The sequence below is a fragment of the Cyanistes caeruleus genome, chromosome 1 (genome assembly GCF_971803275.1).
Source record: "Cyanistes caeruleus chromosome 1, bCyaCae1.hap1.1, whole genome shotgun sequence".
In the NCBI taxonomy this organism is placed as follows: domain Eukaryota; kingdom Metazoa; phylum Chordata; class Aves; order Passeriformes; family Paridae; genus Cyanistes; species Cyanistes caeruleus.
This window is the reverse complement of record NC_141701.1, coordinates 129,193,436-129,212,662: the sequence shown is the minus strand read 5'-3', so window position 1 is coordinate 129,212,662 and position 19,227 is coordinate 129,193,436. Positions and strand designations below refer to the sequence as shown.

The 19,227-nt window shown below is 37.3% G+C and overlaps 1 protein-coding gene across 1 annotated transcript in view; it reads left to right on the top strand.

Annotated features, from left to right (window-relative positions):
* Nucleotides 1–19,227, top strand: part of VPS50 (VPS50 subunit of EARP/GARPII complex) — a 72,153-nt gene that overhangs the window by 2,127 nt on the left and 50,799 nt on the right. The window contains exons 2-8 of the mRNA XM_023920350.2: nt 893–961; nt 8,214–8,336; nt 8,907–8,978; nt 13,502–13,555; nt 16,588–16,658; nt 17,067–17,184; nt 17,270–17,305. Coding sequence (XP_023776118.2) covers nt 893–961; nt 8,214–8,336; nt 8,907–8,978; nt 13,502–13,555; nt 16,588–16,658; nt 17,067–17,184; nt 17,270–17,305 — 543 coding nt within the window. The remainder of the gene's footprint in view (nt 1–892; nt 962–8,213; nt 8,337–8,906; nt 8,979–13,501; nt 13,556–16,587; nt 16,659–17,066; nt 17,185–17,269; nt 17,306–19,227) is intronic.

Here is a 19,227-nt window from a genome sequence, read left to right as displayed (position 1 = left end):
CAAGGGAAGCTGGAGTCAGAACCATGTCTGAAACTTGAATGTGTCGATTCATTTCTGCCTAGGGAGCCAGCAGAAAATATGCTAAGCAGCCTGTTCTGTGGGATGGCTGCATGAAATGGTGAGATGCTCTTTCAGGTTGTCAGGAGAAGTTGTGGGTGCTCCATCCCTGGAAGTGCTCACGGCCAGGCTGGACAGTGCCTTGGGCAACTTGATCTAGTGGAAGGTGTCCCTGCCCATAGCAGCTTGGAACTACAGGATCTCTAGATTCCTCCTAACCCAAACCTTTCTCTGATAATTGTGAATATGTTTGATATTCAACAAATATACATGCTGTTTATGTGGTTATATCTGTTTTAAGGAGTAATAATTATATAAAGCAGCTAATGTGGACTATGCAACCTTTTCAGTTCAGATACACATAGGGAAAGCCAGTCCTAGTAGTGGAATATGACAACTAGAAAAATATGCCATCAAGCAGAAATAATCTTGCTATAGAGTAGGTGGCATCTAACTTGAATTCAGTTATTTGATTCCATTAAATCATTAAGTTAGTGGAACAAAGTATGCTATGTTTTTTGGACACAGCTCATTCTAAAAATTAAGATAACATCTGGACATTGACAAGAGGATGTGAGTGTTATAATGAAAATGTTAGTGAACTGTACTGAAAAGATACATATTGCAGCATAAACCTGGAAATGCTTAGATGTTTAAGAAGCATAATTTATATACCAATGGTCTTGCTTAAATGTTTCTAGAATGAGGTCTTAGCCTTCCAGCTACATGTCAGAGTATTGAGGGACTTATAGATATCTATTCAACATCAAGTAAGACTTGATTGTAAGTTACGTAAAGGAATTAAACTTAACTGATTATTAAAATTCTTTTGAAGGGTCTAAGAAGTCCTCAGGAGAGTGTTAATGACCTCAGTCCTATTGAAAGCTTCCGGGTTCCTACTAAGGTATGATACAACATCCCTCCCCTCCCCATTCCCTTTGCTTTTAGTTTTTCATTTTATACTTAAATGACATTTTGTTCTGTCTTTTTTTCCCTTAACACCAGGTTTGCTGTTGTTATTTTTTCAGAGTTTTATTTCGTGATGAAAACCATTTAGAGTGTTTTAATGAGAGAATTAAGAGACAAATCAGAATTTTTGAGACAAATCAGTTCACCAACTCCAAATGAACTTGCATGAATTTTTTTTTCTTGAAATTTTTCAGTTGTCACTGGATGCTGATCTTAATTATTTAGGTTTCTTGCTGGTGTGAATTAAAAAAAACCCCAAAAAACGGAAAAAGAAAAATGCCTTTTTTAGTTTTACTTTGGAAAGTAGATGCTGTGTGGATGGCCTAGGCCTGTATGGTTCTAGTCTTAACATTTAGTTTCTTCATGGTTTTGGTGCTGTAAGTATATTTTGTAATTATATAGTTTTAATCTTCAGCATATATAATTGACTTTATGTTTTACTTTAAAAGTTACATCTTTATAACAGCAATAGTTTTTGCTGTATTTCTTTGGGTCTCACTACTTAAATGAAGCCAACTCATTGTCGTCTCACAAGTCATGCTGAGTAATCTGTGTGTGAGGGAACAATTGTCACAATAATTGACTGTAACTCATGCCCTGTTGATCTGAGGGGAGGATTCACAAGAATTCTGTGGTTGTTTATTGTTTTCTATGAATTTGGTCTTTGCCTTTAACCAATAAGGTACTTAAATTACTGACTTGAATTTAGATGACCTATTTTACAATAGTTAAAAAAATCAAACAAAAGACTCCTAGTGTTTCTTTGTCTCTGTGTAAGTACTGTGTAGTATGTTGCTTGTGCTGTGGCAGGTCAGAAAATTAACATTGCTGTATATTTAAAAAATCAAGTAAGAGTCTCTGAATTGGTACATTATACTTTGTTAAACAGTGGCAAATATATTGATATCAAAGAGCAAAAGTATTCAGTAGCAACAATGTTGAAAAAACTGTCACATCTCCATGGCTTAGATTTCACAATTGCGTATTCCTGCCACTCCCTGAGCGACAAGTTTCAAACTGTCTTTTTGCCAAGTTGCCTCTCCAGTAAAAGTAGATGTAGGGTATCATGGCTGCATTTCCATTCTGTAATGGCTTAATGTTATATGTCTGGTAAGTATACACTGTGTAGCAATAACTGTTTTTATTTATCTCTTGAATCATGAAAGTCTCAAGCTGTTTTGGTGACAGAATGGATGTGATGCTGCACTTTCATTGTCACACTTGCATATTCAAACTGGTATTTCCAGACTGATTTAGGGCAAATGTTACTGTTGCAAACTTCAAAAGCTGCATAAAAGCTATACATAAATATACAGGATGAAAGGGTGTAGGGTCATCATGAATTAGGGCCAGTATGAACTACTGGTAAAAGCACAAGCCATTGATTAGCCAACCCTAGGTACACATCCATGTTTTTTGAGATGAGGGACTATCACACTAATTTGGAGGTCAAATGGGAAATATGGAAGACAGGAAGAAGAATATGCTGACGTTCTGTCCCCTGAGGGCAAAACCAGCAAAATTCTTTTGGGTCTTGATATCTAAAAGTTGTTTTGCTGACTGTTTGCTGACTGGCCAACATGATGAAGTGATGACTGTGCTCCTCAATTTTTTTATTTTTAGGCAATGAAACTGTTAGGCATTTGGACATTTGAGTGAGTACCTAAGTGTATTCACTCATGGTAACTGGTAGTCCAAAAAGTTCTGCAACTATTTTGAAAAATTTCAGTATTTATCATATGAAGGTAAATCACCAGCAAACTTGCTTTACTTGTTAATACAGACTCATGCAGCCAACTCACTTCACACAGGGAAGTATCTCAGTAGGAACTAAATATATAATAGTTTGAGTCTGTGGTAAAGTCTGTAGAGAAGCCAAATCTGAACTGCAAGGCTGGATAAAACAGGTTGCCCAGAGAAGTTGTGGATGCCCCATCCCTGGCCGTGTTCAAGGCCAGCTTGGATGGAGCTCTGAGCAACTTGATCTAGTGAAAGGTGTCTATAACTCTATAACAGGAGAGTTAGAACTAGATGATCTTCAAGATCCCTTCCATCATTCTCTGGTACTTCTCTGATGTCTAGAAGAGAAAGTTTTATGTAGAAGGATGTAATATCTGTTTGGACTGAGATAACTTACTTCATTGGCATACCCTGATTACCCAAGGAAAATTAATTCTTTTTGAACCGTTCTGTTATTGTTGTTTCCCAAGCTGAATACAGTTTTGTTTAGCAGATTCTGTCATAAAAAAAGCTGAGGTAGGTATTTTGCATGCTTGAATTCAAGTGTGTTGGATTAATGGTGAGTTGACTTTGAATTAGGTTATGTTTATTTTGATGATAATCAGCTCATATGCTATATATGAATATTATTTGACTTTGTAGCTTATCATGGTAAATAACAATGAGGTTTTTATTTTTTTAAAAGTTTTTTACTATAGATATAGGAATGTGGGTTTCTATTTCCCCAGTAATAGCTGAGTGCTCTTCAGGAGTGCATTAAGTACTAGTGTGGCTGTGTTCTATGGATCAGCTTTGTTGTTCTCTCTGTCAGGAGAGTTGTTTTCAAAGTATATTATTTGTTGTGGTAGAGTGACAGCTTTTTACTAAGTACTCTCTATACATTGTGAACAGGGAAAGATCAAAAGGAGGTTCTGGGCATTTTGTATGAAAGATAGGGAATACCACAAACTTCTCCGTGTTACTGCCTTCCCTAGCTGGGGAAGGGAGGGGCAGGAATGAAAAGCAAAATAAGTTTATAGATATAGTTATATATTGTATTTTATGATATTATAGACATTAATTGTTATATAAAATGCATAGAGATAGATTTTTATATATATATAGTTATATATTTATATTGTTATATGAAATATATACTGTTACAGTATAATATAATACAGTGTAATATATTATAATGTATACATTAGATTAGATATTAGATAAAGGTTCTTCACCCAAGGGTGGTTGAGCACTGGAACAGCTCCCCAGAGAAGTGGTCACAGCACCAAACCTGACAGAGTTCAAGAAGCATTTAGACAATGCTCTCAGGCACATGGTGTGACTTTTGGGGATGGTTCTGTGCAGAGCCCAGAGATGGACTTGATCCTTGTAAGTCCCTTCAAATTCAGTGTATTCATATGATTAGAAGACAAACATAATCTCTAAATATATCTTTGTATATGGATAAAATTCAAAGATGGTGCTTGCATGCATGTATACAGATACATACATAAATGCTTTAATACTTTTATTTCACAGTGGTGCAGTATTGCAGTATACCTGCTGATTGAATCTGTTGAGCGTGGCCCTCATCCTGGTATTTAGGATTAGCTTTTAGCACAGGTGTTATCCATGTTCACAATGGAGGGATACAGATCAGCAGGATCTGTACTCACTGGTGTGTTTTTGGCTCATGACAGAGGGAGGCTGTGTCCAAATGAGTATAGCACAGACTTGGCCCCTGGTAATCTCTGAATAAAAGTGCATAGGCTGTTGCTGGACTTCAGTTTTTAATTAGGCTAGGAACTGTTCAGATTTTTTTTCTGAGTAGTATCAGTTAACTTTTTTCAAAGTCTTCAATTCCCAGTCTCTTAGGCGATAGTGACTGGAATGCAGGTGTTTGCTTCTACTCCTTACCAGTAATGCTTCATTCAATAGAGTAATATTGGTTTTGCTGCTACAGGCAACATAGCTTACAAGGAGAGTGGGAGTGTGACGCACTGGGAAATAGCTGGGTAGACATCTAAAACTTGCTGAACTGCATTTCAGATGAGTCTGCAATGAGATGACACTTCTGAAACACATTTCAAGGAATTGCCACAGGTTTCTAGACTGTAAACTCCTATTTCCATAGAATAGAAAGACAAAATAATGCAAGATGTGTGTGGATGCAAGCACTGGCACTGTTTTATTTAGCAATGGCTTCTTTGAGTATGCAAAGCTGTTAGCCTTCTTCTTCCTTCTTTCTTTTCCTTCCCAGATGCTGTCTTTCACTGATCTATTTAGGTGGCATAATGAGAGAGGCCTTCTGCTGAAGGTTGCACTAATAGTAACCTGACAGGATAAATTGTCTTCCCATGAAAATATGATCCTGAGGTACTGGGGAAAAAAGAGTAAAATTTGAACCACAAGTGACACGAGTTTTAGGTAGGAGGAGAAGCCTCTTGCTGAATAAAACTTAGGAAAAATGAGTAGCCTGTGAAGCAGTATCTTACCAGGCTATGTTTGCCCATTATTGATTGGAAAGTTCCTACTGCTGAATATGTGTGTTAACCTCGACAGGCGGATTGAAGTGAATATTGTGGGGTCCACGTTGCCAAATATGCTGCTCTTCCTGACCTCCCATATATCTAATTGATTCAGTTTAGCAATGGCAAAGTTCTCTGCAAAGGTATTATCATGAGATTCCCGCTGTCAGTTTTTGACACGTTTTTCTATTCAGAATAGCACTTGGAATTGCTGAACTAACATAAAATGTAAAACGTTAAATGCGTTTTAATGCTGACTTGTTTTTCTTTTTAAGGAAGATACTTATATGGCGATAGCTAGACAGGTTTTGAGGTGGAAAAATACCTTAAGGGATTTAATACAGCTTCTCTCTTTCCTTCTACTAAGTGTGTGAGTACCAAGTCCACAGAGCTAAACTGTACTCTTGCCAAGAACCTGAAACTACCAGCTTATTTCTATATAGTAAAATTGTTTTTGTGTATGTAATTGAAAGGATGAGGACAATGGAGTATCAGCAAATAAACTTTAGTTATCGATGGTTGCCTCCTTTAGTGGTCAGTGAATAAAATGGCCTTCACTATTGTTGGTTACTTCAGACTACTGGAGCGTGATGTGCTGAAAGCTGCAAGTTATCATGGCAGAAAGTCTGGTGTCAGGTAATGTAATTTATGTGAGAGCTCAAATTTATGCTGGAGAGTTCTAACAAGACTGCTTTTCTAGAAAAAACGAACAGTGTAAAGAAAAACCTTCTCATTTAATAAATATTTTACTTAGTAGTGTTTTGGCAAGAAAACACTCAGATGAGTAATCTGAGTCAGGATAAAATGGTTTCTTAGCAATTTTCTTAAGTACTCCAACATCAAATCTAGACTATGTGTCCATAATGGCTTTCTTAATGCTTCTTTAGGAGATGTAAATCACCACTGACCTATGGCATTAAGATATTTTTTCACCAACGTGACAAGATATCAGTAATCCAGAATTTGAAATGATCCTAAAGCATTTCTTCTTTGGTTAGTTTTTAATCTTTCTTCTTTTGGGAAACAGTCACGCAGGAACTTGTAGGCAAATATGGGATGATAAATTCAGTTATTCCATTTGCAGTGGTTCAATGGAACCCTTGTCTTGTCTTGGGTAATTTTTAATTTTAGTTTCATATAGCTAGAACTCAATGTACTGTAAGATGTGAAACTGATTTACAGTGGGGTGTACGTGATAAAGCTACCATTACAGATATATAACCATATAACTATATTACTTCCTTGTTTCTCTCGGTGTGTCGGTGCAGACCATATCCCTTCTCTCGCTGGGCCTGGGTCGCGGCGGTCTCCTGCCCTGGTGGCAGTGACTGCATCTGGCGTTTCAGACGGAGATCGGAGGCGCCTGGGGGCTCTCGGGGCGGGAGAAGGCGGCTGCTGGAGGGCTTTTCCCGGTTCCCCGCGGCCTCCTCGATGGTTTTTCTCCCGCTCCCCGCTGCCCCATCGCGGCTCGGAGCTCCCGGCTGCGGCCTGGCCCGCGGCCCAGCGGGGGCGCCCGAGCACCACCGGTGGCGGCGCCTGGGGCCTTCCTGCGGCCGCGCTGGTGGCCACTCGGGGACGCGAGATACGCATAAAACCTGTTTTTCTCTGAAGCAGAGTCATTGCTTTTTACTTTTCCAGCGCCCCACCTTTTTCTTATTTTACTTTTTTCCCTCTCATTTTTTCTTGTGAGAAGTATTTCAGAGGAGCAGCGGTTCCTCTCATGCTGTTCCAAACAGCCCGCTCTTGGCTGTCTCTTACTGTGTCTGGAAACAGCACCTTGCTGTGTATTGTGTCACTTTGCCTCGGAACGTCTACACATTGACCTTATCTCAGCTGATGTGCAAAATAAGCAGATTAGTGGTTGTTCAGTCATTTAATTTAAAATGGGATACTGCTAGCTGGTGAAATAAACCTTGGAGCTCTTTGTGATGAAAATAGCAGCACCTTGCCCCACTGGAACGAGTCAGCACTGCTGGGAGGCTTAGGGTCATTATGGGACTCTTCAGTCTGCTGGATTGCTTCTCTAGAGTTTAATTTCATTATCAAGCAATTTGATAATTTTTATATTTATTTTTGATGAAAGAATATTCTAACACTTCTCCCTTTTGAGTTTCTGATAAAGGATTCATTATTTTTGAGGGAATTACATCCAGGAGAGGGCCAGTATTGGTTGCAGTATCCAATGCAGCAGAGGATGAGGAGGTTCAGGCTGAGTCCTTGGTTTGCTTCAACCATCAGAATCATCTGGGTTTTCAGGGACACCTTCTAGAAGAGATTATGACAACAAGGAGGAGGTTGCTTATCTCTGGAATATAGTAACTTTCAGAAAGCTGACAGTACATCTCTGCTTAGACCACTGTGCTAAAATCTGGCAGCTGTTAGTCTTGCGCAAAGAAGGCAGAACTGTTCTGGTTTTATTGTATAAATCAGCTGTTTAATTGCATAACTTTTATTTCAGTGAATGTGAGGGCTGAGCTTAAAAGTTATGCATTTGTAGTGGCACTGTCTACCTGTCATTTGTTAAGAGGGTTCTTCTGTTTTTAAAAATTCAGGTTTTATTTGTCTTGTTTTGTGCAATTTTTTTCTCCTTCTGAAAATAGTCTGCCAGTTTATGTTTAGTTTATTATGAGAATTTCTGAAGTGAAGGAGGAAAAAACTGGACTCAACATATACTTGGTGCCATAAATGAATACACTGATGAAGAAGTGTCTAAGTGGGCTGCAATGTTGAAATCTACACTTAATGTTTTTTGAAAAGTTTTAAATGTCTTTCTCCCCCTAACAGGAAGTACAAGCCACAGTGTACTGATCTTTCTGTATTTTACCATTGCTTCTCGTGGTAATGTTGGAAGTGGCTTCTGAAAGATGTTTGTTTGTTAAAACATTGTTCTTCCTAGGATGTGTTACTACATTATGGAAATTCTTTTTTGGTTTTGTGCAGGAGGAGCTCAGAGAACTACATGAAGAACCAACCGATCCTCAGGCACAACAGGAAATAATTAACAGCATTGAAGAAGTTTATTTTTCCAATGATTCCTTTGATATTGTGAAATATGAGTTAGAGGTAAGCTGTCATCTTAGAAGAAAAAATAGAAACATAACAAAAAGTAAAGACCAGAACTTTGCTTGTTTCAATAAGCTGTTTTTGTTTCATAGATCTTGCATTAATACAGTACTCTATTTCCCTATGTCATCTTGCAGTTGTGCAGAGCTTCTACCTTTGAGGATTGGTGCATATATATAGTGTATAGTCTCTTCTTTTAATGTGGTGGAATGTACTGACAGGCATTTCATAATTTAAACTATAATAAAAATGTTAAGATAGCTGAGGAAACAAATATATTCTATATTTGTGTGTATTTTTAGCAAACTGAGACAATTTCTGTGATTGGATGGTTGTGTGTATACATATATGACATAAAGTAACTTTGAGTAATTATATGAGGCAATTATGATCATATGTTATATATCTTAACACTAATTGATTTCAGTATTTATCATTTGAAAAAATAGATTAATTCTGAAAATTAGATTACAGAAGCTGTGTTTCTTTAATGAAACTGCCTAGCTAATACTATGTCTGACTTAACAGTCTTTAATTTCTCACTGATTTTAATTTATTACTTAAATGCAGAGGCTTCCTCCAGTACTTAGTCTTCAAGAACTGGAAGAGTACAGAGACAAACTAAAACAACAGCAAGCTGCTGTAAGTATTTTCCTCTGTACCCCTTACACAGTTTGTTGTCTTATCTGTAAGTCTAGCAAGAAGTGTAACTGAAAAAGATTTGATTTCTTAACCCATTAGATACTAAGTTTTTTTTTTTTTTTATATCATGTTGTGTGCCTTCATAGTGGAAAATCATCACTAAATCATATACTCATATGAAATCATGGAAGTAATCTTAGTGTTAAGTATTGTAACAAAGAGCAAATGTGCTAACTATTTCTTTAGAAACTTGACTTTTTGAATATTTATCTTGTAATGTTCAACACAGTGCTGAATAGTGGAGTAGTATCTCTGAGGGATTTCTGGTAATGTAAAACATAAAATGGTTTAAAAACTCTCTCCTTGAAGATGCTATTTTCTCTTGCTTTTCATTTGCCAAAATGCTAATTGTTCACACGTGTTTTTTAGTGAACACTGATACAGAGTTCTTATATAATAAGCCAAATGAAATGTAATGAGTGCTAACTGTGAGGAATGAAGAGAAATAAGAGTTGCAGTATTTGAAAGGTACTTGTTACATTGCAGACTTAAATTTTCTATTAATTGTTGTTCCATTACTCTTTTAAGATGAATAACATAGTACAGGAAACAAATCTATTAACTTTGGCATTTGGAGAGTATCTGCAAGTAAAATAGAAGTAATAATCCTAATTCATGTCTTCAAATAAATGCAATATATAGGAGAATTTTGCATTGTTAACAATACATAAAGCAAGTGCCTTCTGCCTTAGACTGCTTTCTCTATAATATACCTATGAAGTTTTGTGAAATATTAGTGAGAAGTTGAGGAAATGAATATTCCATGTTTCTCACCAAGATTTATAAGGAAAGAAGTTGGAAGTGAGTGAGAGATAGTAATTATTTTGTGTGGTGGTAGTGGTGGTGGGTTTTTTATATTTTAAGAGGACATCTAGTGGTGACCTTGTTTTGCAAGGAAGTGCTCTCAAGACTGAGACATCTTCACTGAGATATGCTTCACAATCCTAATATGTGTTATCAGTGTCTTGGCCATGTTTTGCTCTCAGGATGGGAGCTGGCTGCAGCCGAGGGAGTAGTTTCAGGGCATGGCTGCTGCTGAAACATTTGAACTGGAAAGTGCATGCTGCTAATGAAAAATAGGGGAGAGAACTGAGCACAAGGCTTCCAGTAAATATGGCCAGATGTGTCTTTCTTTTAGAATACAAACAAGTAAAAATTCTCAAAGCCAAAACTTTTGACAAGAAACATGTGCCCAGTTCTTCCCTCACCATCCCCCCTAGTCAGGATCAGTCCTTGCTTGTTACTTTCTCAGTCTCATCAAAATGTGTTTCTGGTATAGGAAGGAATTATTTCCTCCTTGGGCGTGTGCCAAGGTGCTAAAATTTCTTATTTCTGTATTGCTGTAGTTCATGTCCTTAAGTCATATTTTCAGGTAGAGTGTGAGAGACTGTTGCATGTTTTCTTCTTGTGTCTTGGTTATTATCCATTTATCTTGTGATGGGTCATTCAGAGAGCTGTCTGCCTTAAAGGTGTCTTTTGTGGAAGACAAAACTGCAGAATGTTGTATGTTGTTAGTTTAGTCCTAAAAATATTTTAATTGTGAATAAATTATTAGTTAGAGGATTCAAGAAACCTGTTGACATTCACACAGTATTTCTGCTTTTGCAAAAAACTAAATACTGCCTTTTTCACTTCTGTACCTACAGCTGGCAGAGGAATTTACGATAGTAGTTTGGAGATAATAGCAACTTCTAAATTTCTCTAATGCAAAACACTTAAATGAGTGTGAATTACAGGTACTAGAGCTCTGATCTTCCACTTCTCACTGACTTACTATCTGCTTTTGCACAGCTGATCTTGGTCATCTGTTTGTTTTCTGTAGTTTGCTCATTAGTTTTCCATTCCACTGGAAGGATCCCAACTTGCTCAAACATTTTTTAATGTATGTATCATAACAGCTTTAATTTGTAATCGTCTTGATATAGACAATTTGGATTAGAAAGGGTTTTTAGTTGTATGTTTGCTAGACTTCATTTTAATTAGTATAATATCCTTAGCTATGTTGTTTTTTCTTCAGGAAATGAAGTATTTTTTACCGGTGTGATTAGAAAGAGAAAATTATTCCTTCAGCAAATGTTGTTGGAAGGCACTGATGACCATGGTCACATTCACTGCTAGCAGTTGCAATTCAGGATTCCAAGACTTTGGAATGGGCACAGCACAATTGTATGGAAGGTGCCAAAAGGGGTGTGACAGTTTGGAAGTAAATGAAGTAACGGGGGATAATGATGCTTATCTGAAAAAATATCTGCGAGAGCAGCTTGGAACCTCAGAAAGAAAAATAGTATCACTAAGTTCTGAGGAAGAGGAAAAAAAAAAAGTGCCTGTGGCAGCTACATGTCAATGTTGAGATTGTTATTAGTCAAGGGTAACTGAGGACTTGCAAAACAAAAAGAGTGTAAAAACTGAAAAAAAATATAGCTTTCATTCATCTGTACTGCTTGAACATTGCTGAACAGTGAAGAATAAAACTGTTATGTTTATACTAGAGCATTGAATGACTAGCAGGTATGTCCATGTCCTGAAGTTTTTTACAGGTACAGGACTAGATTGAAGAATATGTTGCAAAAAGGTGAAAATTTCACAGTGCATAGACTGCAGAGTGTACAAAATTTATTAAGAGCCCCAGGGTCACGTAGGGTTGTGTAGCATTTGGCTTAATAATATCTTATCTTGACCTCACCTCACTCTGGAGTGGTTCTTTTGCTGTCCTGCAGAGGAAAGCTTTATTAGTTATGGATCAACTAAAATGTTAAGAACAGCTGAAAAGTTTTAAAATTGCTTTGTGGTTCTGGCCTGCTTTTGATATGGAAGGAGGAAAGCATAGCTAGGTATATTCCCCTTATCCGCATTGCCCCTGATGACATTGGAATACTTCAAAGACCATTTATGTGCATGTGCACTTCCAGAGGATGGGAATTAAGCTGGTGGGGCCAATGTAAGTTTGTTACAGGAATGCTGATTGAAGTGCTCAACTTTGTGCTATGTTTGCCCAAACAGTCAAGTTTACAAAAGCCTCTTTGTTTCTCTTTGCCAGTAGTGCATTGTGGGCTAGCTGTCATAGTCAGTTTTATTTTATTTCCATTTCTGGGAGTATTGTTCCCACAAAAGAATATAGAGCAATACCAATAATTTCTCTGTCATGTTTGAAACAATTTCTTGAATATTTTCAGTCCCTGATGAAAACCAAAACTGAATGTACTATTCTCAAGCTGGAATTTATACGACTATTACTGTTGGATTTCTTTTTAAGTTTCTGCATTTGTAGACAAGAGGTTGATTAAGGTAGCAATACCCAATTTTTAAATTCAGTAGAGACAGTAGCTCTCAGGAGCATTCTACTTAGAATTATACTCAGAGCAGTGGAGAAAATGTTAAAATGTACATATTCTGTGTTCTAAGGAAAGGGTATAATGTGCAGAGGGTGCATATTCATTTTGACATAGTTTTAATTTAATGCAATATCAGTCTCAAAGGTAGGTGTCCTTATGTTACAGGTGTTGTGGTTTAACTCTAGATGGCAATGGTGTATCATGCATTCTCCTCACTCCTCCACCAGTGGGGTAGGGAGAAGAATGGGAGGAGTAAAAGTGAAAAAGCTCATGGATTGAGATAAAGGTAGATAATGCAGAAGAAATAGCTGAAAAATAGGTAAAGCAAAAGCAAGTGAAGCAAAACAAGGAGTTAATTCACTGCTTTTCATGGGCAGACAGCTCATTAGCTTTCTCCAGGAGAGCTGGGCTCCATCATGTGTAGCAGTTATTTGTGAAGAGAAACTCTTCACTCTGAGCATCCTTTCCTTTCTTCTCCCCACAGCTGTGTATGCTGATCATGACACCATGTGTTTGGGGTATCCCATGGGTCAGTTGGGATCAGCTGTCCTAGCTATCTCAAACCTTAGCTCGAGGGTTTGTGCACCCTGGCCCACTTGCTGGTGAGGTGGTTTGAGGAGTAGAAAAGGCCTTGATTCTCTGCAGGCACTGCTCAACTGAATCACCTCTGTGTTATCAAGACTGGTTTCAGCCCAAGTCTAAAACAGCTCCATACCAGGTACTTTGGAGAAAATTGAATACACAGCCCAAGCTAGCACACCATGTTATATGGCTGATTTAAATTTGTACTCTAGCAATAGCATGAGCAAAATGTAAACACTCAAAGTGTCCCAAATTATTTCTATTTGCTTTTCTAGCACATTCTTTAACAAACAGAGAGCTAAGTAAGTAGTCTGAAAATGCCCACTAATCGCTAGATGGAATTGTGAAAATTTCTCTTACCTTATTTCTAAGGAAAGCTGGTAGTAACTTTTACAATTTTTTTTATATGTTGCTGTGGAATATTTATTAATAAATTTGAAAAATGCAGAACTTAATGGAAGAGAATCACAAATTTGTAGAACTTCAGTATGGGCATGACCTACTTAATTGAGATTGCTATGTATCACATGGAGTGTTCTTCTTTTTAAGGTATCTAAGAAAGTTGCAGATTTAATCCTTGAGAAACAGCCTGCATATGTTGAGGTAAGACAACTAGCACTTACTTTTCAAGAATAAACTCCTCAATTCTGTGCTGCTATCATGCTGCAGTTGTCATTATAGTAATTTGTAGTAGGGGTGCTAGTGTCTGTTTTGAACCTGCTATTTTTGTATGCTGAAGCTCAGTTTCTATAGTGAAAACCAACGCATATATTGAGTTGAAAAAAGTCATTAAGATGATAAAGGTTTTGGCATATGGTCATTTTACAAGGCTTTCTGAAGAATTCAGAATTCATGGATTCACAGGCTTGGCTAATCCCTATTATGGTCTTGGAACAGGAGCTGCTTTAGTGCCCCTGTTTACTAGTGGTGTCGCATCTTATTCCATAAGAGAAAGCAGTAGTGATCTTTCTTAAGATCACTTAACTGCCACTAATCTATGGCAGTTTTGAGAATCACAGAGTCACTGAATTTGTTGTGTTGGAAGGGACCCACTAGGATCATTAAGTCCAGCTCCTGTCCCTGCACAGAACCGTCCCCAAAAGTCTCACCACGTGCCCGGGAGTATTGTCCAAACAATTCTGCAAAGTGAAAGTGGTGATTGTTATTAAATTAGTCTGAGAATGATCCTGTGGTGAATACTTCTGTTTGTGTACAGCACCTTACATCACCACTGTTATACTGATGATTATGACAATTCTTATTTTGGGCAAGAAGCTGGAGAGAGTATGGAAGAACAGGCATGGCTTCCTGGCTGTTAATCTGTGGTCGATGTCATGGAGCTGCAATTATTTTCCTCTTATCCAGAGGATGCAACGTCCTCTTTTGTTCCCTTGTTCTTAGGCCAGTACATCCAGCCTTAGTGTGGTTGTCATCTGTCTTCTGGTATCATTGCCTGGTGAAAGGAGTGCTGCTGTTTAAAGAACAATGGAGGGGGGAGAAGTGACCATTGCTTGTGTCACCCCCTGCAATAGGAGGTGGAAGAAAAAGGTTGTAACAGTAAAGTTGTTTTAGTTAAAGGGGCGAGGTGGTAAGCTGTTGCAGAAGGAGGCTGGTAAGTGCTACAGTGGTTGAGTCTTCACAAGATAGTGTAGAAGGGGGAGAAAGGGTAACTGTATAGTACAAAAATCTTCTGATATTATTTCACTGTTGTGTGGCTTTGAAATTGATAGTCTTGAGCGAGTACTGCTTTTTCTAAATCCAGCAGCTTCACTTAGAAAACCTCTCACTGCATAATGGAACTGCAGCAAATGTTCTTGCATTTTGCCATGTAATGTTAATGTTCTTATTTCAGATATCTTAGTGATGTGCACCTGTTTTATACCAATAAGTGCTTTCAGATGTCCTAAAGGGACAGTTAAAGATCCATTGTGCCAGTAAAAGTATTTTTAAAACTTTTCCTAAGTGCATTTGTGCCTGATTAAGTCAGTAATCCTTCAGTGTTACTTATGGGCACAGGCCTGCACAGGTATTCTTTTCAGTAGATTTATTGGACATTTTTGGTGGGCATTATAGGTCTGACTTACCCAGTGATTCATGAAAAGAACCTTCTGCTGTGCTGAACTTGTAATGGCAGCTCCAGTTCAGTGTTCAACTACAGTAACAGATCATTACAAGAATCAAAAATGCAATTGAACATGTCTCCTGCACACATTTTCACTGTGCATAGTGTAGTTTAGGGATATCATGGTTTGATGCCCATGCCTAGTACGAAGTACTGGTTTAACAGGCATGCCTGTGGCCACAAGGGGCATAGCACAGACACAGGATAAGGGATTTACGGTTTTCTGTTCTTGGAAGAAAGACATGCTTTAGGAACAACCAGTGGGTGAAAGACTGATTTTTGAGAGAGAAAAACTGTTTTTAGCCCTAAATGCTGGGCAGAAGACTTCTTCTTTGGGAATATTTAGACTGCACTCTCTCCCCATTCCTCTCCATCCAGTCATGTTCAAAGGAGAGATTTTACAGAGTCTGTGCAAGAGGCAAGTCTGCAGTGGAGTTGCTCCTTATTGTATGTGTTTCCCCACGAACAAGGAAACAGTGGCTTTTTGAATAGCTCTGGTATTTTAAAAGTATGTCTTTAGAGAGAAGTAGGTATTGAGGAAAGTAATCTTTGAATTTGGTTTCTTAAGATATTTTGCATATCAGCAACTAGGCTGTCATTTATACAAAAGCAACACTGCTAACATAAAGGAACAGGTTCTGGTGGAAGATGCAGTTTAATGATTTTGGAGACTGACCATGAGCTGATCTAAAACTGAGCTGAACTTTGAACTCATTTTTGCTTGTCATGCTATTAGAATTAGATTAGTTTTCAAAGTGAAAATCTCCCTTCTCATGGAAAGCACTTGATATGTTTTGAAATAAAGAGCCAGAATTAAAAAATAAAAATAAATAAAGATCTAATCTCTTTTTCTGTAGCCTGGGGAAAGAATTCACTTTTCTGCAGAGCTGTTCTAACAAAAGAAATCCTAATAGTTATATTAAAACATTTATTTTTTTTTCCAGGAGTTGAGATTATGCTAGGTACTTCACTGAGTCAAAATCAAGCCAAATTCAGGTCACCTCTGCTGAAGAATTTTCAGTTGCAAGTCAACAGGATACAATTAACATTCATTATGATATGACATCTATTAAATTGGTGGAACACAAGTGCTTCTGAACAAGAAAGCGCTGTGTGAAACATAATTTGTTTTTCGTCTTTTTTTGTTTTGCTGCTCTCTGGCATTTAAATGCAAATTAAGCTCTGTGCTTCTATCCCTGAAGCCTTGATCATTCTGTTGTAATGGTATAGAAATTCGTAGGCTAAATGTGCAATATATAAATGTAGAGGGTCCCACTGTAATGAAAACGGATTTCAGCTATCTTATCTTCAAAAGAGAATTGTATTTCAAAGTATAGTTTATATTAATGTTAAATTGCAGTGCTTAGTGTATATAAAATGATGAAACAAATAATATATAAAGTAACTACAAAGTCATTATAACATCTCAAGAGAAATCTATTAATCAGTAGTCTTCATTGGTGTGTGACTTGTATATTTGTTTAACCTTGTTGTCTCTGTTGTCTCTCTGTAGGAACTTGAACGTGTTACATCATTGCAGAATGGCCTTCAGTTAGCAGCGGTTATCTGCACAGATGGAAGAAGGTATCTTGCTTAAGGAACTGCAGAGATTGAGAGTGGGGAAGTATTTAACAGAAAATCTATAAACTCAGGAAGTTTTTTAGCTGATGATATTTCCTGTTTATGTGCTGAATCCTGTTTGAAGCAGTATTAGTTGTAGATACTGAAACAGCTGTCTTGCAGCTCTCATTTCTGTGGTTGGGAGTTCTCCTTGAAACAGGAAGCTTTAGAGCTGTACCACTGATCCACAGACAAGTGTGGAAGGGAGGATGTACCTTCTTAGTATGTTGGTACAATCTCATTTTCTGAGTTTCCCTATCAATGCTGAAAATCTCATTTTCTACCATGTATTTTGTTGGACTTATTAGAATTGATTAGAAGTAAGTTTTGTATTATGAAGTGCTGCAGATTATGTTAATTTTTATCTTGCAGACACCTGAATATAGCAAAGGAAGGCTTCACACAAACCAGTTTGGGGCTCCTTGCAAATCAGAGGAAACGACAGTTGCTTATTGGACTGCTGAAGTCTCTGAGAACAATAAAAACACTGGTATGTACAGTAGTTTTTGTTCAGTGATAAATATTTTTCTTCATTTCTCTGTAGTAATGACTGGAATTTTTTTCACTTTTTTTAGCAAAGAACTGATGTACGTTTGAGTGAGATGTTGGAGGTAAGTCCCTACCAGACTGGTATGATTTGAAGCTATTCTAAGTCTACATTTCCCACTCATCTTAATTTTGTCCCTTCCTTTTCTCTTGCAAACAGGGTGTGTGCATGGGATGAAATTATGTTTTTATTCTTATTTTAAATTGAGAAAAACTTCGTATCAAATTAGATAACCCATCTGTCAGGGGAGAGTATCAAAAACTCCTTCCCGCCTTTAGATCTGGGCACTGAAGCTTGAGTTAATTCAGTAAAAATGCTGTGGGGTCTTCCCTTATCCCTGCTCTCAATTTATACCTCTTTTCTTTAGCCTGATATCTGGGGGGGGAAGAGAAAAAAAGATGAGATTTAGCTGATTGTTGATATGCTGGGTCTGGATAATGAATTTCTATTGATATAAATATGTATAGATATAGATATATATGTACAAATTTATGGATGGGTCCCTGCTTGGTATTTTATTTGTAAATGTAGTAGCCTTCTGTCGTTATTCATTGGGTTGGCTTTTTAATTCCATTGTAGAAATCATTGCAGCATGCAGGCCATGACACTAAAAATTCTAATGCTGTTATGTATACTGCCTAAAAATGCTCTAGGCATCAGTTCTGCACAGAGCAAACTAAGATCTTATCTTTAGGTGTTGAATTATATGAAGGAAAGCCTCAGGATTTTATTGGCAGCTATAGTACATGTCGTGTAACAATTTTGACTTGCAAGTTTGCCAAGTATTTACAGCTAAACTGGATGGAATGTCATGATGACAATACCCAGTAATTAAATTTGGAAATCGAATCTTCATAGTTTTAACTTCGAGGATTCTGGGAATTTAATTCCATCTTGAGTAAGTCACCATGTGTCAGCAAACTTTCTCACTCTTTACCAAGCAAAACTGCACTCATTTTCAGGTGACATAAATGCTTTCTGCTCAGTAAGCCCTGTACAATGATTAGCTTTTAATTTCTGTTCAGTATTTTGCTGCACAGGAAATAAACTCTTCACTATCTACTGGCAGTTGTTGTCCTGAGGGGGCGTGGGTGTTGCATTCACACACAGATGATAATGTCCAATTATAAAAATTGGTCAGTGATTTTTAAGGGCTGGAACTGCTGTTTTTGGCAGAGTGCAGTTTTGGAGCTGTGCAAAGTGTCTGCTCCCAGTAAGTTATCTGAACTACTGGCCCATTTATTTTCTGTATTCCAAGAAGGTAGTAGGTTGGAATATGCATGAGAACTATTAGTAGCCACTCACAGAAGAGCATTTTGAAAGGATTCCAAATTAAAAAAAGACCTGGAATGAAGCTACAGTAGCTTACAGAGCTGAGCAACATCTGGAATATATTAATATTATATCTTACACAAGCAGGCTTTCTGATTTGAGCACTGTTAGACTTAATGGAGCAAGTACCAGGTTTCCAGTGGAGAGAGACTAAGAGTTATAAATACAGCAGTTGTTTTAAACCTGTGTACTGTTCTGTTTTCATCTAATGCATAATGTGTTTGGGTTTTTTTTTGTTTTTTTTAATAAAATTCGATCTGCATTAGAACATTGCTGTTAAAACCAATTTCATTTCAGAAACTCCTCTATGATAATAGCTGAATATGAATTACCCTTGCGTTTTTACTCTTCAATCAATGACCAAACTTCCAGTAACAGCTTTGCATTTGAGCTCTCCAAAGCATATAATAGAACAGATGTAATTATGACAAAAACCAGAAGCTCTTAGCTATTAAAGAGGATTTCTCTTATTCCAAGATTCTTTCTGGTCTCATGTCTAATAGAACACAAAAATAATAGGTATATCTGAGGCAATGCCCATGTCTTGTTGGTAGCATTCTTGGGTTTTACATTTTTGTGTATTTTTGTTTTGTCCCGACATCCTCATAATACTTCCTGATTGAGATGTCTACATGTTGGATATTCTCTTATATA